At 37.9% G+C, this 23,655-nt stretch overlaps 1 protein-coding gene across 4 annotated transcripts in view; it reads right to left on the bottom strand.

Moving 5' to 3' along the window:
* Positions 1–23,655, bottom strand: part of TBCD (tubulin folding cofactor D) — a 123,478-nt gene that overhangs the window by 36,625 nt on the left and 63,198 nt on the right. For all 4 annotated transcript variants that reach the window (XM_061376970.1, XM_061376969.1, XM_061376972.1 and 1 more), the window contains 8 exons: positions 22,911–22,968; positions 17,270–17,299; positions 13,863–13,948; positions 9,996–10,076; positions 9,198–9,271; positions 8,165–8,282; positions 6,689–6,749; positions 5,415–5,437 (listed from right to left, as the gene is read on the bottom strand). In XM_061376970.1, the coding sequence (XP_061232954.1) occupies positions 5,415–5,437; positions 6,689–6,749; positions 8,165–8,282; positions 9,198–9,271; positions 9,996–10,076; positions 13,863–13,948; positions 17,270–17,299; positions 22,911–22,968 (531 nt within the window). The remainder of the gene's footprint in view (positions 1–5,414; positions 5,438–6,688; positions 6,750–8,164; positions 8,283–9,197; positions 9,272–9,995; positions 10,077–13,862; positions 13,949–17,269; positions 17,300–22,910; positions 22,969–23,655) is intronic.

Here is a 23,655-nt window from a genome sequence, read left to right on the forward strand (position 1 = left end):
TGCATTGGTTTGACAGGTAATACAGAGATGCCAACTCCACAATATTCTCATTTGCCATAGATCAGCACTTCCTTTCATTGGGAAACTTTTGCTTTCGACAATCAATGTATTAAGCTCAATGTAGTAATACACAGCTCAGTTTATCATCATAGGAAGCAAGAACAGATTCCACATCACCGTGCTGATAAGGTCTTTGTATTATCTACCCCACCTTTCTGCCATGTTGTCTGCTCTCCAGCTTCTAAACAATTTAAATTAAAGAAAGAAGTGATGCAAGGAGTCGAGACAGCGGCAAAAATAGAAGAACGATGTGGCAAGGCCTGCTTCCTCCTCAGCGTTTCTTTTTCCTTCATTTTGTCCTCACCCATTCCTTGCCTTTTGTCTGTCGCCTTACTGCAAATGAGTATAAACTAATGATCTTGTAAATTTGTTTGGTGTGCAACAGAGTCTGCTGATGCAAGGATTCAGATAGGGACTTCTGTGCAAACTACAAAGCAAAAACTGAGTCATAAAGGCTGCTCTTCTCCACTTCTGCACACCGCCAATAAGGAAGTCAGGCCACTTAGAGCTACTCTTATGTTAATAATTTGACAGCTATCCCTTCCTCTGGCATTACATCAACTCAATTTAATTTCAGAGTTTAGAGCTTCACTAAAGACAGTTGTCCCTGTGCAAGAATGAAGCACAGTGACTTGTGCAGTAAGGTTTCCATGTAACACAGAAATTAATCAAATCCATCTCTGAAGGCACTGCCATACTGTGTTCTCCTCTGCAAAGCTCTTGTAAGTTATTTCTTGCCTACACACCACAGTATGTCCATCAATATATCTACAGTTTTCTCCTTTTCCACAGCTCATACATATTTCAGTTTCAAGAACTGAGAATTCTATCAGAATCCTAGATCTTCCCTCAGTCAGTACTTAGTTTGTCAAGCATGATGTGCATCTTTCTATTAGCTTTATCTTGCTCTACAGTATTTCACTAAATTAAAAAGATACGGATCTACCTAATTCAGAGATTCTGAATTTTGCTGTACTGTCAGTATTCTCCCTTTTTTTCTTCCAAAGACACATCCACAAGTTGCATCACATTAATAGATGTACCTGTTTCAAGGTTTCATTATTAATTCAGTTTGGAACTTGACTGATGCAGTGCCCAGGCGCCATGAGCTCCTAAGCATTCCTTCCTATGTACACTTCCACAGCAAAGCTTCTCTCCAGAAACAGCTTAAGATGAGTCACAATTTATTTGTGGAAATTGTAATAAAAATACACAATCCCTTGTAGAGCTGATGAATTAAGATTACTGACCTCAGGATGCTTGTATCTAATTACGTAGGCCTGAATCAGAACCAATGGCAGTGCTGTTTCCAGTGCACATGGAAGTTAAAGGTATTTTTGTGGATCCTGCTTTTTTTTTAGTTATTTAAAACCTGCCTTTTGTGAGAAGCTTAGAATTCATCTTTAGGATTATAAATAACAGTAACAGAAGTCAGTGTATACATTTTTACAAATACCTGAACCTGAAGTTAAAACTACTAGAATAGCTCAAGAGATTCAACCACAAGTACTCGATTTCCAAGTAGCAAAAAACACCTACTCAATAAGAATTTTCAGCTCCATATGAATTGTAAACTATTATTTTCCATGGGAATTCTGTCTCAAATAACAATCAAGGTATCTTAAAAGGTCCAGGTTACATACTTACTCAGCTTAGGAAGTACAAAATGGCTTTATCACAAGTTATGCAGGGGAGGGAAGAGATACACCTCTGAGCCTTATAACTCTTCAAAGCACAGTAAAGCCTGACCTCCTAGAACCACCATGTTACTGGATGCAAAAAACAATTTAAACTTGGAAGAATTGTTAAGATGAGCTTTGTTGCAGGGCTGGAATTATTTGCTGATTAAGTTAATATGCCTAAAAACCTCTTACGTAGATGACTGCCAAGAAACGCATTTGCCCTGAAACCATCAAGATTAGTTGCTACCTTAAAGGTCTTTGAAATGAGAGGAGTTTCTCTTTTGCCTAGCACCTGTCAACACCTACAGGCTACCCTATGGTTTTGGAAAGCTGATGCTCTGAGGATGACAGTCCAGCTTAGACTGGCTGCTCTTCTAGAACCCTAAAATTGCTTGTCTCACGTAGCTGACCATGTAATACATGCAGCTAGTCTCTTCATATATTACAAGAATGAGATCAGAGCAAAACTCAGCATGCAGCACATTGCACTACCTGAATCATCCAGTGTGGGAGTTGCTACCAAACATCGGGCACCCTGTCAGACCTTCAATGGGAACCCTGAGGGCCCAATGAATAGAACAGAGCTGAAATACAGAAGTGCGGTGCATCTACCTGATGAAAGTCCAGTATACCTATCTGCAGCACTTCCATACCCACCCTGAAGTACCCTGTTATCCAATGCTGTGTATTAGGTCCTACATTATCAGACTTAGAACTGGCTACAAGAAAGGAGGTAAAACATATTCCGAACAGCTATTCGGTCAAATATTCAGTATATTCATCTTGTATCGCATGTCTTTCTAAAGAATCTTAACAGAATTACCATTAAAAATACTTATTTCTTGAGGACTTTTCACACTGAGAACTAGTACAATGTCTCAGATGCACTACAGAAATATATCTGCTACAAAAGTAAGATTTTAACCATGCTGTTTCAGTAGAAGCCAGGTTGATTCAAGGCCAGGTTGGACAGGGTTTTGAGCAACCTGGTCTACTGGAAGGTGTCCCTGCCCATGACAGGGGGTTGGAACTGGATGAGCTTTAAGATCTCTTTCAACCCAAAACATTTTATGATTCTATGATAATATACATAAGGCTGACCATTATCACTGTGTTTAAACTGACAGACTGACTTCCTGTCCCAAGTAAAACAGTTTAAGACAACAGATGCCACAAGCCTTTGTCTTAGGTTTTCCTATACAAAAGTAACATTTGAAGCAAATAAAAGATAGCTCCATTTTTATAACTCCATTACCCACAGAGCACAAAACAGGCACTATGGACAAATACTCTAAGTGGCATGGTTTGCATATGACTTGCTATGACTAGAGCCCTTTTAATACAGAAAATCAGGCTCGCTGTGCAATACTGCACTGGAAGTACACATGCAAATTCTTAAACCAACCAGCTCCTCAAGACAAACTCGTGCTTCAAATGTGTCAGAGTCAAGTCTAATGGAAGGAAGTACATACTGCTGTGCCTGGACTTGCATCCTCCTTTTTTAGCATTCTATGATAAAACCAGAAAAGTACTTCTACAGGAAGACAGAAATATACTTCTGGTCTTTAAAAAGTGTTAATCCAGTAGAGGACAGGATTTTCTATATTAGTAAATTTGATTGCTTTAAATACCCTCAAAATTAAGAGGCTGGGCAGGATAACTCAAAACTTGAACTGCATCCAATGTGAACAGTAATTAATGGCCACCAATGAAAATCGGTCAAAGACATAGCAAGAGCTGCTAAAGAAAGTAAGATCATCAGCTACATGAAGGTCTCCATTAGAGCACTTTGGCTTTATCTTTTTTGACTTGAGGTACTTATGGATTCAATGGAATCCTAACCATTAGACAATGAAGAATCTCAGAACCCATTTTCCAGCTTACAAATTATAAGCTGTAACTTCACATTTTATTTTTTTTTTTAAATCACAGCCTTTTTACACTTTATTTCCTTTCCCTTTCTCGCAGGCCAACACAGTATCTGAAAACAGCTTGATCAAAGCATTAAACCCCATTCAGTCCGCAAAAGGAAGGCTATGTTTGTTGCCAGAAGTGAAAGCAAAGTAGCTAATAAACAGTTAAGACCTGTGGCCTGATGCTTTTTCTGAATGCAGTTTAAAAGCTAGAAGCACAAATAAAACACACAGGTTTTCAACATTCCTACAAGATGTTGTTACACCGAAAATTCCCAGTAGCAATTTCTCAAATGGAAATCTTTGGAATATTATGTGCAATAATTACTCATCACAAAACAAGTTTGGCTTGTTTCACTAAATGCTTGCCCAGCAATACTCATATTGCTGGTTTGTTTTTATAACCTAGTTTATTTTTCTTGTCCTATTTTAAAATGCTATGCATACCGATATTTTAAAATACGGATTGTAGTAGACATCTCTGTGTCAGCCTAAGCATTAGAATAAACAGCAGTGAATCAATTTTGCTTGGAGTTGAATTAGAAGTCTTATCTAGAATGAAAACATTTCTGTAGGCATCTTATAAATACCATTAAGTGCAAGAAGTGCACATTATGACAAAAACAAATTACACCCAAGCTCCACCCTGACATTAAAGAATTTATGGGAGCCAAGACAGCCACCCACAAAGGCACTAATGTACAGTATCAGCATTAAACCCGTGTGCCAGTACAAGCTAACTGAGGAGGAAGGAAAGTTTCACATCAGTATGTACGACCCTCATGAAATAAATTTTAACTTTTTTTTTTTTCCCCAAAGTTTCAGGATATAAAAACTTACATTAAAATTTTTACATTATAATTAATAATTACACAAAGAAACCTACTCTGACTTTACTGCTTTCAGATATGTTGTGTGCTAAGAAGGGAATCAAACTGCCCAAAAGCTCAAAGAATTTGCCACTTAAAGCAGGAAAAAACCTGCATATACAATTATTAAGGGATAGAAGTCATTAATTGCGTTTTGATTTCCTTACATTTAGGAATAAACTCTGAAGTCACACACTAGCTTTGTTTCACATTTACTTAACAGTTAACTTAGCACTGGCAAGGCAAACTGCCTTTATTTCCTGGAAGCTTTAATAAAGAGGAAATGAAAAACAACACAGTGAAACTCATTTACATTTTCTTTGGTGCAAGGGCTGAAAACTTGCATGGAACCTTTTGTAATACTCCTGGCCTACTCATTCCACAGGATGAAGAAAGTAATTCTGGGACTTAGCTAAAAGCTCCTTTAATAAATAAATAAATACCTTTTGGACTCATTAACTTATTAGGTAAAGGTCATTTCTATAAACCTATTTCAACCATACAAGTACTACAGTACAGGTGAATAATGAGAAAGAAATCCATTGCACACTGCTGCAGCCAGGAATTAGCAAGCATATTCTGGTTCACATTCTGTCCTGCCTCTATCACAATATTGAGACCAGTACTTACTGCTTTCCCAGTAATCTAACATGCCCTGGGAGTCACACTCTCTAAAGACCATAACCATTATAAAACAACATCAGCCTCTGTAATAGGCAGACAAAGCCAAAGGAATGCATGCACTTGCATCTGGATGACCTGCGAGAGACTGGCAGTCTACGGGGAGGTGTAAATAGCTTCTACAACCCAAAACACCCCCAGGTTCCTCCTCTTTTCATTACTTCTAATTCAAAATGCAAACAATTATTTTTTGGCAGCTATTTTCTTACCTGTACAATTGACGACTGCGAAGCTGGGGGAAAAGAAAGCAACAACCATTAGTATTAGAGCGAGTTTGATACAAGTGTTTTCATTTTTCCTCCTCACGTGCAATGCCCATATACTGTAAGCTATGCAACACTTCAGCTTATTTTAAAAATAGAATTCAAAGGGAAAATATTTAAGGAAAAAAACCCCTCTTTATAGCCATTTGAATTTTACATTCAAAGAAAATCAATTTAACACACAGACAAAGAGCTGGTTGTCTTAATTCCAAATCCTAGCTGTTCCTGCACATACCCTGGAAGGTAGTTTGGCTTTTAAAAATACATTTGCTTTCCACAGTTGGCCCTTCTAAAATGATCATAATGGATTAAGGCTGTTGTAACAGTACAGATACCGCTGGCCGAGATTTCAGGCATTTCAACATGAGAAAGTTAAACAAGGATGAAGATACTTTTTCAACCTGTACAAGCAGCTTTCACCTATGCACAGCATTAAGCAAGTAGCTGTATACTTTGAATCACAATGAGTAAAGCTGACAGCTTTAGCGCATCGGAACTGGGACTAAAGGTACTACAGATACTGCAGTAAAGAAGTAGGAGCCTGGATGAAGTACTGTCTGTTCCATTAGGTGAAGAAATAGGAAGCAAAAGAATAAAACAATAGCATGACTTAAAGGGACAAGTAAGGCAAAATTATCTCAGTAGAAGCATTTTAACTTGCTATGAACAAGACTTCGTTTGTTGTAAGTAGAGATAAAGAAATACATCAGCTGAAATGCAGAATACGATTTTCAAGGTCTATAAACAGGTAAATCATGGATGCAAAGGTGCAGCAATGAAATCCCGATAAAGAAGAATAGAAAGTACAGAATGGACTCACTGGGAGATCTCTCTTGAACATGTTCACATTAAGGCAACAGCCATATATCTACTTGCATGGCCAGTCCGTGTGTACAGAAAGCAGGAAGAAAACCAAAGTGGAAAGAAAACCAAAGCAAAACCCCACGTGGTGTTTCAGGAGTACAACTAGCAGCAACAGAGAAAGTGGCTTAGCTAAGGGGCTGGCAGAACAGAAAGGGACCAAATACAAAATTACAGTGGGATTAAGGACATCTAGCTATCTGGAGCATGTGTCCAAATTACTATTTGTGAGATTGCTTCCTTTTAGCAAGGGGGAGAGGAAAGGAGATGGAGAGCAGCTGTCTCAATTGTAAATGTTTTTTTGTTTAAAAATAATACAACATACCAGGTTAAAAGATACATTTATACTTGCTACACACCTCTTCATGGATTTGCTTGAGTCCCTCCAATGATTTTTCATCAAAATAATGTGTTATAGATCTGTAAAGGTATAAAAATTTTTTAAGACTGCTTTCCTAATCATGCTAGATGTAATTTTTCTTCTATGACTTCACTGTACTTTCAAGCAAAACCAGTAATTTGATTTTCAAATTACATTCAACAGAAATATGCAATATTTAATTCTAAATAGTTCAAACAATGACATAAATCCTTTCCTTATCACGTAGCAAACTCCTACTTAAAGGGCTATAAAAAACTAGTGTCAGTTCCTAATAATATTATCATCATTAATAAACCAATAACCTTTTCTCAGCTCAGCTGAATTATGGACTCTAACACTCCTGTGATTTTTCCAGCTATTTCAAGTATTCCCTACTACCAAAAATACTCTGCAACAACTTCTCTTTTTTCCCTTGAGAAGGTAAAACACAAATTCTTCTGATAGACACTGCTGGCAGATACAATTGCTACCTGTCGATAACTCAAGCCATATAAATCAGTGCACGCTTTTGATATGTTATTTGAATTCATCTCAGTATATTTAGCTTGTACAAACAACAACATTAAAGTTGTTCAAAGTCCCCACTTCAGATATCTTTGTATGACTCCATTAAGATGTTCGCAGAAGTAAAATACAAAAGGTTTATCACAGAGTAATTATCCCACTTGTAGAACAATAATAACCCAGAAAGTCTGTCTGTTTTTTTTAAATACATTTCTTCAGTGTATATGTATCTTTGACTCCTGCACTCTGGAGTCTTATTTTCCACTGCCTTTAATCTTAAACAGCCGTTCATCCCAATTTACATCATGCTTGTATGTAGTTCTGCTATGATAACTTCCAAATTCTAGTTTTTGCAATAGAGATCTTCAACCATTTCTCACATGTGATTCTTGTGATAGAAAGGTAAATGACTCGTTTCTTTAATCACAACATTAAAGCAAAGAAGACATCTGCAAATAATTTTGTCAATTATTCCGGCTACATCGCTTATACATAATATGTGTGTATGCATACACACATACACCCTTATACAGATAAGAGAGATACAGAGATATATCTATATATTTGGACCACACTCAGCAGCAACAATTAGATCAGTCCAACAAGCTGCTTGAGGAGGTATTTCTCTAACACTGATGCCGACACTGTCCCCTCACCAGGAAAACAGCATACATACAGGGAAAGGGGGATAATCTGTATTTAAACTATAACTTTGAACTCTCCAAGTAAAGCAGCAAATAATCCCACTTTCCTGATGATGACTTTAGATTTCAGTTTATAACATCACTGAATAAAAGGTGAAGCCTTGGCATGACTGATCAAAACAAACAAAAATTCAATGGAAAAGAAGTTCAGTAAGATGGAGATTTCCATACGCATACTCAGGAAGCTTTCAATAGACCAGACATGAAAGGAAAATTTATAGTCTTAGATAATCTTGCATTTATACCTATTATTCTCTTCTGCCAGTTTACACAGTGCATGGGTGATCTCAGCACAGGCAAGAATTGCCCCATGGCGTGTGTGCAGATCTGTGCCCACTGATAAAGGCAGAAGTCTTGGCAAAACTGAAAGAGATGAAATAATTCATTAATTTTTTTTTAACAAAGCACAGTGATAGATCACAGTTGTAAATGTAACCATGTCTGCATAGAAATAAGATGGCAAAACCATTTCTGGGAAGTCAGGCCAATATATCCTGGTCATCATATAAAAAACAAGTTTCAAAAATATAAGCAAATTCTGACAAAGCATACTAAGCCACAAGGAATTTTGTACTCACAACTACCTCCTTGTTTGCAGTAAATGAAATCACATACTTGCTATTAGGCATTGGGCTGGCTTAGCATTAAGGGAAATGAGACTTGTGCTTCCATGAAATTTTACTTCCATGTAAACTGCGACCTTCCCAGACCACTGTGGGAAGCCTTGGTAAGATCAGGAACTACAGACCCACCTGGGTGTCAGCTGCAGCCTTTCAGCCATATTAAAAAGCAGCTGGTACATCCTCAGAATCTCAAGTGGGCCGAGCAAAGGAGCCTGAGTTCATGCTAAGAAATATTTGATTACACACACAACAGTCAAAGAGGAATTCTTCTGGAGATGTCAGACTGGACAAGACAAAACAGATCCCCCCACCCTTTACATCAAAGCCGCATCAACAAAGCAAAAGCTAGGAATCTGAAAGCAAGCTGCTGGAGCTGCTGCAACAGAACTACACCCATTTATTCATCTCGGAACTGGTAGGATCCAGTGTAGCTGGATCACTGAAGTGCAGTCTTTAGACCAAAAAAGATCCAGCAGCATCTTATAAATGTTGCATAAAATCCGAAAACTGGTAAAGCTGTTAGTGTCACTAAGGTGCAGAGGAAATCTTCACTTTCATTAAGTCATATTTCATGTTTAAATCTTCTTAACACACTTTGCTACATAAGCCTGAGCGCTTGCTGTGGCACATGATGCAGGATTTATTTGTTACCTACCCACATTCGCCATGTATTCAGAAGCCCGTGGAGTAAGGTTATGCAGAGCCTTGGTTGAAAGTTCTCGAATAACACTGAAGATGAAAAAAGCATTTTTGGGGGGTTAGCAATTTAGTAGAACGAATGGATTAAAAAAAAGTGTCAGGACCAAAATGAAGACCCCAGCAATATTAAAAATTACAGCATTTTCTGCCCATCCCATGCTACCCCCCTCAAAAAAAGCCAACAAAACCCAAGAGTGGACCAAACAAACAGCCTACAGCTAGCTTTTAGCGATGTGAATAGAACTTATTGCTGAAAGAGACAAAGAAAAACCTAAGTGTGGATGGTAGAACCTGAGGGCTCATTCTAAGCATTGGCAGGGACACTACAGTAAACTGTTATTATTTCTCATGATGCAAACTATTATCAGCACTGATATAATCTCATTTGTGTTATATGTACGCATTTTAATCTTCATGAACACTGAATATGACTAAGCACCATCTCTATGCATGAAATCTACTTTAATTATGATAATTGTATGGTGATGGTGTTTACCCCCCACATACACCATCTAACATATAAATGTGTTTTATTAATCTATTAACAGATTGAGGTCATGGCAAAAAGACAGAATTCATAAACATGTTTTAAGTGACAATATAGTAGGGAGGCATAGATGACTTGTCCAGTTTCCTTCAGTCACGTGCTATTGCAAACCCTGGTAGAAGTGAAATTTACAGAACTAATCTAGGAAAGCATGATATGCAGAACACTCAGCTCCTGGATATTAATCATTAGAATTTATGAACTTACCTATCCCAGTGGTTAATCTTCATGTTAACTAAATGATCAATCATCGGCTGTGTGTACTGAGGAAAGCCAGCAATATACACACTGAAAAAGAAATGTCCATGGAGAGTACAGAATCAGCATCTGCGTGCATTTTAACACAAGCTGCTCTTAAGATTTAAATCCTCTAGTTTTAAAGTGACAACAACAAAAAAAATCACTTAATCATGAGATGCAGCCCAATTTACCATAGGAAATAGTTTACAATTGCTGAAAAACATTTAAATCACTTTTGTAAAACTTCCAGATTCCTTACAGAAAAAATCCTACACATATAAAAAGGTTGACAGCAAAGAACAGCAAAAAGAAATATTCAATTCCCATTGTTACCTTCTAGAAAAATCTAGATGTGTATATTAAGGTATACAATTATTTCAGATTGAGAAATGTCAATGATGCAATCCACAGAACGGCAAAATTAAAACACCAAAATGTGCTACATCTTCATAAATACAATGGTCCAAAATGAATATCGGTTTTCAATTTGTCCTTTTTAAAAATCAAGTACACAGAAAAAGTCAATTCTGACAAAAAATGTTGCATCTGCAGAGTCAAGACCTAAGACCTAAGGGAACACCAGAATTCATTAGCTAGGTAGCCTGCATCATTACCTAACCTGATAGCCACACTTGCTTTCCAGTCTTCAGAAACATCAACTACTGAAAGTTAGGGTCAACAGAAGTGAAATGGTTTTTCAGTACATCTGATGTATATTTAATAATCTTGGAAAGCTAAACAATCAGTAGAATGTGTTTGTGTCAAAATGGTCTGCACAAAGAGATGACACTAAGGAGGCATGGATTACCTCAATGTCACCTGTCTTAATCTTTTGAGTGACTAACTTTGCAACCATTAATAGTGTGTGTGATTAGAAGCAAAACAAAGACAAAAAACCAAATAGTGTTGCATGTTACCATACTGGTATCTATGCAATTCATCAGAAGAGTAGGAATCCTTAGATCCACAGCACAGACCTCAGTCATTTGAGCCAATACACAGTATAGAAGTATATCTACTACTGCTATGAGCCCTGAAGGGGGATTAGGCAGGTGGTTTAACTGGTTGTTGATGCCAGAAGAGAAATAGTAAAATTTATTGTTCTTTGGTTCCTTTCCCTGTTCTGGAAGAACATGAAATAACAGAGAGATTGACCCTGCCGTATTTGAGTTCTCCTCTCTTCTTCACAACTGCTGAGCCCTAGTTTTAGCACTCACCACTTTTCCCAACCATTTTATTCCGAGCTCTCTTGCTCAGATCATCAACATTGATCTCTTGGGCCATGTCTGCAGCACAATCCCACTTTCCATTTTAATTTATAACAAACTACAATCCTCATCTTTTGTACCCTACTGAGTATTTAATGCAAGTAGCCTGGGATACAAGTTTAACCTTCCTGACTATGTTCTGGTACATTTTTTGTATCACACTCTACTTAGATTAAGAAGCTTCTTCCTTAACTCTGCTTTTACCAAGCCCAGAACTCCTGGAATTGTGTCATCTCTTTAATCCCAGTTCACACAAAATGGCTTTCCTCTACCTTCCGTCCTCAGAACAAATTATGACATTTGAGCTGAAAGGGCACCCAGTGTGAAAAGCTTGCATAAAAATATTTCAATTTTAAAGGGTATTAGTAACTATTTATAAATGCACACATAAATATAAGGATGTATATGATACTGCCTCTCTACCAGAATGCATCATCATTTATTAACCAAAACCAAATCCATCTGGAGAAATTGGCACATCATTTTCGAGCTTTTATTGCTCAAAGGAATGTAGCAGTACCAACCCTCACACCCGCAGAGCCTCCTTTCACACAGCCACACTATGTTGGCACAGAGTGTCCCAAGATCATTTTATCTGGGTGGGGGAAGGACAGCCGAAGATTCCAGATCTGGAATATGAACCTCAAGCAGCTTTTTCCAGCTACATAAACAATTACAGCACCTTAAGGCATACTGATCAGAAAGGTCCATTCTTCCTACCACAGTATAATGATACATGTTTTCTGTGCAGCCAAATATATGCTTATGTACTTTTTCTTTGATATTACTCAGACAGAAATAAGGAAATAATTAAGAATTGACCCCAAAAACTAACATCCTGCTTGAAAAACAAGTGGTGAAGACTTTTAAAAGTAATATAATGAATGAGATGTCAAATGCTTTACAAAGAAGGGTTCAATTCATAAGACTGAACATAATTTCAAGGAATCGTGGTACTAAATGCCTAAGATTTTTCATATAGAATCTACAAATTCAGTCTTTCTGTTGCCCAATTTGAAGGCTGTCCACTTTGAAGGCCCAGGAGTGGAGGAAGGAAATTAAGAGTAAAAGTATTTTTGTTTAGGTAAGTAACACTCCTACGAAACCCATGGAAACTGCAATGAAAGGTGTGAAAAAATGAGCATTTGAAAAAAAAGAGAAGAAATTGACAATTCAGCTCTCAAAAAGGACAGCGTGACCCATCTCCAAGCCAAAATTATAGAAGAGAAAAAACAAACCCTGTTTTGTCAATTTTGAATATTTTCAATTTTCTGCCTTTTCAAAAAGGCAGACTTTCAAAGGCCCCCTGACACTACATGGATCTAGAGCAGCACGGACCAAGTCACTGCATTTCCCCATCCTGGGGCAGAGGCGGCAGCTCTGGGGCAGTGTAGGAGGAGGGTGTGCGCCCCACAAGGAATGACAGTAGGTAAAAGGTGAAGACACGTACAGACCAAAATGATTATGCACAAAAGGGACAATATGGAGGTGGACAGATTAATTAAAAACATAGTCAAGGAGAAGACAGAGGGTTCCAGTGCAAATTATCTTTAAAAAACCCCAAAACCTCACTGGAAGTCACAAAGCTGGCACTGGGGCATAAACCATCATATACTTGTTTGCTATTTCATATTCCCCAAGAATATGAACTCTCCAAGCCTTTCAACCTGCTGGCTCCTGAGCAGCATGCAATTCCGTAGAGCAATTTATCTGACCTATCTTATAAATGGTCTGAATCACCTTTGTAGGTGCCTCTTTGCATTGCCTATGGAGAGAGGCTAGACACCCAGGCTAGACTGTCTGTCTTAGGCAACTAAAGGTAGAACCCAGCCCTCAGCCCTTTTCATCTTCTCATGAGGAAGTGTACTCTTACATTCATTTTAGTCACCCTGTGCACCCAGCTTGCCTCTGAATTCCCCTGACTTCAGCATTATTGTATCTTCAGACAGCTGACCAGAGCAGAACACAGTATTCTAAGACAAGGCACTGATTTACAACAGCATCACACCATTTCCAGTATTTCCCATTGCATTCCTTGCAGACTCCATACTGCAGGGATCAGTTTTGTTTTTTCAAACACTACTGCATATTGTGGTTAAGATTTTTCATTGAGCTATCTACGTAAAACACAAGCACTCAAGTTAAAGGTCTGTGCACAGACCACAAATCCAACAACTTGTGCAAAGTGTACTTTCAAATGGCTGTTAGTTTATTTTTTGTTATCCACATCAGAGTCTGTTTCCCATTATAACAGAATCTCCTTTTACTACAATGCTTCAAACCCCCCCCAGTCCTCTCTAACCTTGACCAGCTTAGCCAGCTTTGTGACACCTTCAAATACTGCCTCTTGGCTGCTTCTTCCACATAGACAAGGAAATCATGGTCACATTTTCACCTTGTCTTATACCTAATAAGCAGTTTGATGCAGAAATAAGAAAAATTAAACCTTAATTTATTCAGAAACAACAGTGATAAACAATGTTCAGTAAGGTGAACAATCAGACAAATATTTCATTATGTAAAAGACGTCCCTCATGTTTAAGAAAACTAATGCTTGGAACCTTACCTTATAGTCAGGTAACAGTTAACTCTGTTACCAACAGCAAAATAATCAGCTGCGGTTAGAATGTCTATGCCATGTGGAAAAGTACCCTAGAAACATCACAGGGAAAAGGCAAAAAAATAACAAAATGTTATTTAAAATACTTTCCAAACAGGCAACATTATTGAAAACAAATCTACTACTACTCACCAAGCCCTGGAAAAAAAACAAACCCAACCAATTTATTTCCTAATTTATAGTAAAATCACTTGTAGTAAAGACATACCGGATATTGGATATATAAATAGGAAAATACCTGGCTTCACATATGAGTCAATGATAAACAGTCAAAGTAAACAGCAGCAGATAATAAACTATGCAGCAGCTATCTTAACACCTTCAAGTCATATCCAAATATACATTTGGTGAAAGCATGATTATGTATGTACGCAAAAAATGATTTCTCTATAAGGTCTAGATCAATGTAAACATGTTTTCGGTTTACGTGAGGGAACAAGTATCTGCTGCAAATTTTGTGAAGTATAAAACTAGATTTAGACACCAAGAAATGCATCACATGTAGGATACATGGGAGTTTGATTACGTCTATTTGTTTCTACATATATTTTATGACTTATTAATGAACTAAACACTTGGGGATAGTTTGGTTTTAAAAAGAACACCAGTCCCAGCAAAGCCTTGAACACTGAACCCTGCAGAAGTACCACACTTCTGCCATCACTGCTCAAAAAACTGGTTTTAGAAGATACATTTCTTAATGTGCAATTAACAATTTTTTCCCTTTTTATACAAGCCATACAATTCAGATATTCAGAATTTTGATTGGCTATGACTGATTTAATACAGTCCTACGCAGCAGGCTGTGTTTTGGGAAGGAGGAGGCAGCATACCCTCCACAAACCATAATTAAGTACAAATGGAAAACTGCCAAGTGAAAGACACTACAGTGGCTTACAAAAGGGACAATCATATGATATTTAAGCAATAAGGCTATGTGGAAGTACAGGTTCTGGATGTGATACAGTTTTGTTTGTTTACAGCTCACTCAGCCCTTCCACATTAGGATACAGCCATGCAAAAATAGTAGAAAAATATCTCTAGATCTAAGCCTGAATAATTAAAGAAGTATATACTGCAAGCAGTGGGAAACTGCCAGCTACTGCAGAGGTCTTATTCTGGGAAGAACAATGCAAACAGTCCAAAAAACCAAGACCTGGAATTTGACTGAACCAAGGAGAGACAGAATAGCCAAGAGACTATCTGCACGCCCTAATGAACCAAAGGTGAAATGAATGCACCCTCTAAAAGCCTAATGAAACACTGATAAAGGTTAAAAATATACATGAGAAATACCTCAGTATGATTTATAGCCAAAGAACAAGAAGGACAATGAAATACCTAAGCATACATAGCGTACATACGGAAAAATCACAGCTAAACACTTTCAATTCTAGCTGCTAGCTGGACCTTGCTATTCATTACTTGGCTGTTACGTGTACCTATTTGATGCCATCTAACTAAAGGTCATGGTGCCACAGTGCACATCAGTGAGACAGCAGAATTCCTGACAATAAGGTCATGAGTACAGAGGCCCTGGCCAATAGGTGAGCCAGAACTAGGAGAAAAGCTAACCGTTTCCATTCTGTCCGAATCTCACTTCTCCAGTAAGTCAGTCTCACCAGAAGCATGTGCATTTCTCATGATCTATGCTAAAAAAAAAAAGCTTCTTTAAAGTCTTCATTTACACTAAGTGTAAATTCCCATGGTTTCTTTTTCTGCGGCCATAAAAGCAAGCCCTTGGATCTGGGGGAGGCTGAACTGCAAAGGTGGAGCAGGCAGGAATCAGGAAGTAAGTGAGGTCAACTTTTTCTCCACCTAGTTAGTATCAGTGTTGTTACTTCAGATGGAGAGTACGTTTTAGCTCCCTCCAATTCAGAGAAAGGGTGCCTCTTTCAACACATTACATCCCAGCAAAGAGCTACAGAGGGCGTATCCACTGATGAAGTAACCCCTTTCCTATGAAGTAACCCCTTTCCTATGCAGTAAGGAATGAACGGTTTGCTAAGTAAAACTTGTGAATTTCTGCAGGAACCAACTGGAGACTGACAGCATTCTTCATGCCATGGAAGCGTATTATTTCCCTGCAAATTCCTCCTTCACATGCTGACGTTGTGAGTTCCACCAACACTGAGAGGTTTGAACTGGGGGTCAAAGCAGAGTCAATGAGAAAACTTTCTGGGTATAAACTAACATAGACTGTACTCCACAAGATTTTGGCTACATGGAAGCATTTCTAAACCTGCTGGACCCAGGAGCCCTATCTCACCTGAAGCTGCAGGCACAGGAAGGTGTTTACCTCATGAAGTGGAATCAGGCTGAGCTGCTGTGTGATGACTAAAGCTCTCCAGGCAGTAACTACAGACCAGGAAAGAATCACGCTGGTTTCTACTTATCACAAACCTAGTTAGGCCAGGTCACCAAAAATACTGCCCTCTTCCTCCCAGCCTTCTTGCACCCTTTCTCTGCTATTAACCTAATTCTATCTAGAAACACACAATCCAATTATGGACACATCACTTAACACCCATAGTTCTAAAGGAATAATATCCAACCACGTAACAGAGATCTTCAGGAATGGTAGCAGGGAAAGCTATGCAGTGTTTTAATAATATCCCTTAAAGAATGCCTTAATGATAACAAAATTTGCTTTAATCATGCTTATGCCCAGCTCTATCACAAGAATTCACTAACTGAACCATTTCCTCCCTTTTCCCTATATTCAGCTTTGAGAACCTTTACCCTAAGTGCTTCTCCTCTGAGGCTGCAAATCCGAACACTTTAACTATTTAAAATATCACTAAGTTACACAGGAATCTACCACAATACTTACTTTCAAAGCACTTTGGTACCTTCAAAAGTTATAGGTTTCTTAAAATATCTAGGTGGTTGTGACTGTGTTACGGTATAACAGGCAAAAGCAAACAGTGAGTTGAAGACTCTTGAGCCCAGTTCATTTTTCCATTGCCAACCACAGCAAAGACTGTGCATCACACTTCAGCTGTTCTATCAAAAACTAAATACAAAAAATAATACAAGAAATTGGGATTTTCCTGCATTGAGAGCTTTGCACTTTCCAAGGTGTATCACAGCTGTCATACGGGCCAATTTTGCTTTTCAGAATGACTGGGAACTACCAGAAAGCTCATTTTCTTCCAAAACTAGAGTACTAAAATAAACCTCAGAAAAATACTGCACAAGAACTTGTTTGCTGGTAATGAAAATAATTATTTTGTGACATCCTTTTACTCCATTTCTCCAAAGCCGCAGTGTCTCATTCTGATTTTGGGTACTAGACATTTACAGTAACCTCGGAGGCACTACTGAATGAAGATTGAGGAAAGTCACCATACCTGTCTCCCAACATTCTCCTGGAAGGCAGCCTAAGGAACAGAGAACAAACATACCAAAACGAGTCAGGTTTGCTTTTTGATAAACACCAGATGATGAATCCAAAACACACAACAATATAAATGACCCATGGCTTTTCTTTTTTAAATAAAGTAAGCTTTGTCAGTAGAACAAGCCCACAGGGCTTTTCTGTTTCTGCGTCTGTATGTTCTAGTGTCCTTAAAGCTATATGCTGCATGACAGCAGCTTAAGAATGCAAGTTTATTAAACCAGTCACACCCAGAGGAGTGCTTTTGAGGAGTGACACAAGGCTTCGCACTGGAACAGAAAGTCAATACCTGTAGACAACAGAAATGGAGACAGCTCACTTTTGTTTGACTGCTTCAATTTGCCAATAGTAGGCAAAGTTTGATTCGTTGTCAATGAAAACCAGACAAAAACCATTGAGAATGTGATGGTTGAAAGATACACACCTGAAAGCATGCTGAAACACTGAAATTATAAAACCTGAAGACAAAATCCATGTTTGTTTCTTGTGTTTTATATAACATAAACTCAAAACCTTGCAAAATGCAATGACTACAACTATAAAGTTAAACCCCTTACTTGCACGGTATATGGAACAAAACCTACTTAGCTCCCTACTTCAATTTTCTCCCTATCTCTAAAAAGCCAGCTATTTTTTGTTCCTTAAAAGGATACAGACTCGTAAGTACTAATAAAAGAGCTGGGGTTCAATGTACAGGGGGGAAGTCCCAATCTTGACTGAAAATGCCACGAGAATTTTGACAGACAGAGCTTCTGTATTCCCTATGTAAATACAGTGCGCATGGGGCAATCCACCTGCACAAAGAGCAGGTTCAGTCAGCTCACCAAGGTATCACCCTGCGCAGGGCGCAGGCGTGCTCAGAGCACAGGTGAAGCAAGCGCTCCTGAAACCAGCCTCGCGGTGCATTTCTGAGCTGATGTCTGCTCAGGATAATGACTGCAGTTCCTGTCGACTTGCCCGGGCTAGTTCAGCTCCTGCTCCCAGTGCATCCACTGCAGGACACGTAGCACCGGTTGCCTCGAAACCGCTCGCCCACCACCACAGGGGGTCTGGAGCCCACCTCAGCCCGCTAGCAGTGGCAGCCGTGCTGCCAGCAGTGCCCCTGAGCTAACCTGTTGGGGATTGCCTTGGGCAGAACTGCATGGGCTATCCTCTGCAGTGGCACAGAACAGATACACCCTTGGGCAACATCTAAAGCACCCTTCAGAACAGGAACATGAGCTGTAGCAATGCCCTGCGCTTGTTCTTTACTGTATGCCTCAGCCCAGCTACTACCATAGGGGTTTTTCCACTCCTTATGTCTCTACCAATGTATGCTCCCAGCCAGGATTTGTCAGAACCTTGTTTCATGGCACTCTGCACCACTTGTTTCTTTTTACTTACACTTTAGCTTTAGATCCCCTTTAATGCCATTTTTCCTCAGCATAAGGATGTTTCAGCAAGGATGATGCTCTCAACTATTATATGTAAGGGATTTAATAGTTTAATCACTGCATTACAACTTCTTTTAAAATCGTACTGCTCAGACAAGTACCTCGAGGATACCCAACCTCTAAAGCTTTTTTGTTTCTTTTCTTTTTCAATCAGAAACTTTGATACCCAAACTATGTAAACCTGGTCTTAAACCAGTGACAGTTTTATTCTACTTACAATACATCCGTAGGATTCAGACTGGAATACACTATGGCCAAATCATTTGAAAAAGGTGTATAGGAGCCTACAGGCAGTGGTGCAGCAAAACAGGATTTGTACATAAAGATTTCACACCAATCGTTTGCCTAGGGTAGGAATTTTACATGTCCAGCACTCTGTCACCATTTTGGTTTTTAACTAACTTAGAAAATCATGAAGATCTAAGGAACAGTCCAGCAGCATGGCAAAACCACTCAGCACTCATCTGAACATCTAACTTACATGGTAATTTACACCTAATTGATTAGTTTCTCTATAAAAATCATATAACTTTAACTACTGCTTACAAAGACAGATATTAAGTATTGCCTTGCTACAAAGATATCTGTTGATGATTCCCATTGAATAGCCTTGGAGAAGCATAATCAGTTTGTTATAGATTCTCACACTTCTGTCATGAATTTACAATTCATAAAAAAATGAAGAGGGATACAGTACCTAGCAAATTCCTATATCCATAGCTTAGCAGCTAGCATATTTTCCAGCTGCAGTCTAAAACTGTGCAGTAACTTGTTTCCCAGCTGGTCATTTAAGTTGAGGGAGGTTTCTATGCACCACCATGAACCTCTCTCAGCTCCAGCTAAAAAGTGCTCCTTCTGCAAATAAGTTTTCAGCCGATTATGGGGACATTTACAATGAAAACCAAGATTTTTCAAACAAAACCATAAAAAAAAAAAAAAATCCTCAAAGGAATGTAAACCCAGAAGCTGAGAGTGTTCAGAGGTATATTTGGAAAAATTCACCACTGATTTAAGAAGGCTTTGTAGAAAACGCACATTCCAGCTGTGGTAATTTAAACACATTACTGCTGTAGGAGAACAGCACCTAATCCCAATTCTAGCAACAAGAGTGTTATATGGTACGTTATTTTTTCTGGGTCTGAAGGAGTACCTTGAACAGAAAAAGTCAGGGGGAAAACCATCGCCACAATATTATTCTGTTAAAACTTTGTGAAAGTAAATTAAATACATGACAATAATGAAACACAGGTATGCTGGGGATGGGCTCTTCATTAGGGACTGTAGTGATAGGACAAGGGTAATGGGTTAAAACTTGAACAGGGGAAGTTCAGATTGGATATAAGGAGGAAATTCTTTCCTGTTAGGGTGGTGAGGCACTGGAATGGGTTGCCCAAGGAGGTCGTGAATGCTCCATCCCTGGCAGTGTTCAAGGCCAGGTTGGACGAGGCCTTGGGTGACATGGTTTAGAGTGAGATGTCCCTGCCCATGGCAAGGGGGTAGGAACTTGATGATCTTAAGGTCCTTTCCAACCCTAACTATGCCATGATTCTATGATTCTATATTGTTCATCCAAGTGCAAGGGCAATTTTCTAGAGCTCATTCAATGCTCACAAAAATCCCTTCTTGTTCCTCTATCACTTTTTTTGATGTTCCACAAAAGGTATTTCTTTTTCTTTAATAACCAAAAAAGTCACTGTTTCAATCATTATTTCAAACAACTGCAAATTCCAAAAAGAGGTCAAATATTCCAGTTGTTTTGTAATAAGTTAACATTTTTCATACAATCCCCTTCTGGAGATGGAAAAAGTGGATACAAAGATCTTCATTTAAAGATGCCATGCTATCAGAATCAAGATGACCACAAAAACTGAAAAAACACTTCCTAAACCATGATTTAAAAAACTATCAACCAACCAAGAGGAAAAAAATACTCCCTTTAAGACATCAGAAGCTGAATGGAGCCCAAGCCGAGATCACTTATTCATCTGATTAGTCCTTAGAATGATTATTCATAAAAGAGTTGCAAAAGCCAGCTCAGAATGCTTCTGGAGCTTCAAAAGAACAGCCTTGTTTTATTCTCCTTAACCTCAGGGATCAAAATATCTCTATATGCTACTTCGTTTTATTGGTGCTTCACGTTAGAACATATTGCATGTTGGATTAGATGGAAAAACTAGTAAAACATGTTGTTTATTTAAATATATATAAATATATATAAATAGCAATAATTGGAAATAATTAGGACTCTCAGGTATTTTTTCTTAAAAACTGTAGTAATGTCAGGTAAATGCAAAATATTTCTTTGCCTCCCTTTCTATAGTAAGGAAAAAGGCTTCAGTACTTTCACAACTATTCATCAAAACAATTCTGAATTTTGACCAGCACTATATTAGAATGTACTAATGAAAATATTAATTTCAGTGGAGATAATTGAACTCCAAATGCTCAACAGCTTGGTTTAAAGTAGAAGAGAAAGTGAAAAGAAAATTTATTTTGTGCTCATCTGAAATACAGAAGCACAATCTCCACTAAGCTTACAGCATTACCAAATGCACCTGATTTAGCACCATATTTCATGGTCAATCTATCAGTTTACGTTTAAGCGCAGAAACATAATGAATATTACACAGGACAACTGGATCAAGCCACTAAAGGTAAGCAAAACACTGGTAGTAGCAATCACGTCAAAAAGAATTCTCTTTATATATATTACCATCTAATTCCTATGATAATACCTATAAAGCAAATAAATTATTAACTTTTCACTGTCTATAGGCCTTAACATTTTGTACAGCATTCAGGAAAGCAAAAATGCCTTTGTTTTCCTCTTAGAATTTTATTTGAAATGACTTAAATTAGCCAAGAATAATAAATTCTACCATTTCCAAAATTTGAAGTTTGGGGGAAAGTAGCACTGCTCATATTCATTAGTGGTACAGTATGTGAAGAACATGTTGTATCAGTACTCAGTGAACTACAGCATCTTAGCTTCCATTTTTTGGTTTTAACTTATTTAGACAAAGTGATTTGTGATATGATTACACAAGCAACTGACTCACTTCCTCAGCGATTAATGCTGCAGCTTCATTCAACAGCTTAAACTCTCAAGCAGAGGTGTGGCTAGAAAAAATAAGGATGCTATCCAGGTATCCCAGAGAAATCCTTATGATGTTATAAATGCATGAGCTTTCAAAATTTCAGTCAAAAAAATAAGACAGACTTGTTAATCAATTTGTATGCTGCAGACTGCCTTTTTTTTCCTAAATATTTTTGTTTAATGCATTCACAGTGAAGTTTGTTCTTAGGAGCAGAGACGCCTGGCTCTTTGACAGACGTCGTCTGGTCCTGTGTTAACACAGTTAAAACATGGGGTTTTTTACATTTGCATAAGAGGATTTGTTTTATCTGTTGAAACAGACATCTTGCACTTCTTTTCTGTTTTCACCAAAGCAAGTGCAATATATACACAGCACCCTGACTTAAATTCTCAAAGAGAAGATGCCCAATCTTCCTTCTTAGATTCTATACTCTCTCCTCCATAAACTTACTTCTCTCAAGAACAGTAACACATTCTTTTCAATTCTCAATAGCATAAATATTTTCTACAGAAAGGTTGCACAGAATATGCCTCGCTGTCAGCCCAATTAACTACATAACAATATCTCCTAATGGATTTGTCGCTTCCTCTTAAAAATTCCCAGCCCTACCAAAAGAGTTTTAGACAATAAATGAAAATATTGTTGAGGGAGAGATTATTCTAGAAATTTTCAATTTACAGAGAGTTACAGTTGAGGAACAATTAGAAAAGTGGAACTTCACAACCAGCTTAGCGACACGAGACAGATCCAGTGTCTAAATATTATGTACAACCCTTTGATATTGTGACTAGAAAATGCAACATAGCTCTTTCTTAGATACTTTTATCCTAAACATTGTGATCACAACTTAACTGTGGCCATAAATCAGAATATGGATCTGGGGATTATATCGTTTTAAATAAATCTAAATTCACACCATATTTCTAAGGATGTAAAAGAGCACTTTTTTTCTCACAACATAACAAATTGCTTACATACTGTAATTCTAAATAGGTAAGTCTACAAATTATTAAATGAAACCAAAAAGTAACAGAAACATGTAAGCTAGAATGTGGTAACTTACAGAAGCAGCTCTTCTGCAATTAACATCACGATCAAATACTGCAGCAATGATCAATGCACTGAGGAAATAAAAACATTGAGGATTAGTACCAAAAATATGAGAAGAAATGGGTAATGCCATCATCTCAACATTCAGACTTCCAAGTAGAACATGCAGCATTTCCTCTAAGGAGTTACTATTTATTAATGCAAGTCTAAACTGAAATTTCAGTTAAAATAACTTTGTACTTCCTCATCGTTCAGTTTGCTGTGGACTTCCCATAGCATAAACAGACAACCGCCATCCTACTGTATCAAAGCAGTTTCAGGAGTATGCAAATATGTTTAACTGCAGAGAAAGGATTTCTGTTTTAAATAAAGCAGGAGTTTAAAACTTGGACATAGCTATCATCTTTCATGTGAGGTACACGCAGTGAAATTTCAAATTAAAACTTGGAATTACAGTTTCTCAATAGCCAAATGCACAGCAAGTCTTATCTGAGGCATACGCAATGGGGTCCTGCAGCTATCTTAAAAGAACAACTGCATCCTGTAAAGTAACAAAAATCAGAAAACAATATGCAAATCCTGCTTAAAAGTGACCTGAAAGATAAAATGCAAAGCAGTTTTTCTTTAAAGTGACCTACAGCTACAGAGGCATGATTACATGAAACTATTTCTTTGTATTTGCATAATGTCTGGTAACCCTGCACAGTTTAATTCTTGTACCTCAATAGAACTGCTTTGAAAAATGCACTACACAACAG

This window comes from Neopsephotus bourkii, unplaced genomic scaffold, assembly GCF_033783945.1.
Source record: "Neopsephotus bourkii isolate Nb327-2 ecotype Australia unplaced genomic scaffold, CSIRO-AGI_Nbou_v1 NB_1749, whole genome shotgun sequence".
NCBI classification, from domain to species: Eukaryota; Metazoa; Chordata; class Aves; order Psittaciformes; family Psittacidae; genus Neopsephotus; species Neopsephotus bourkii.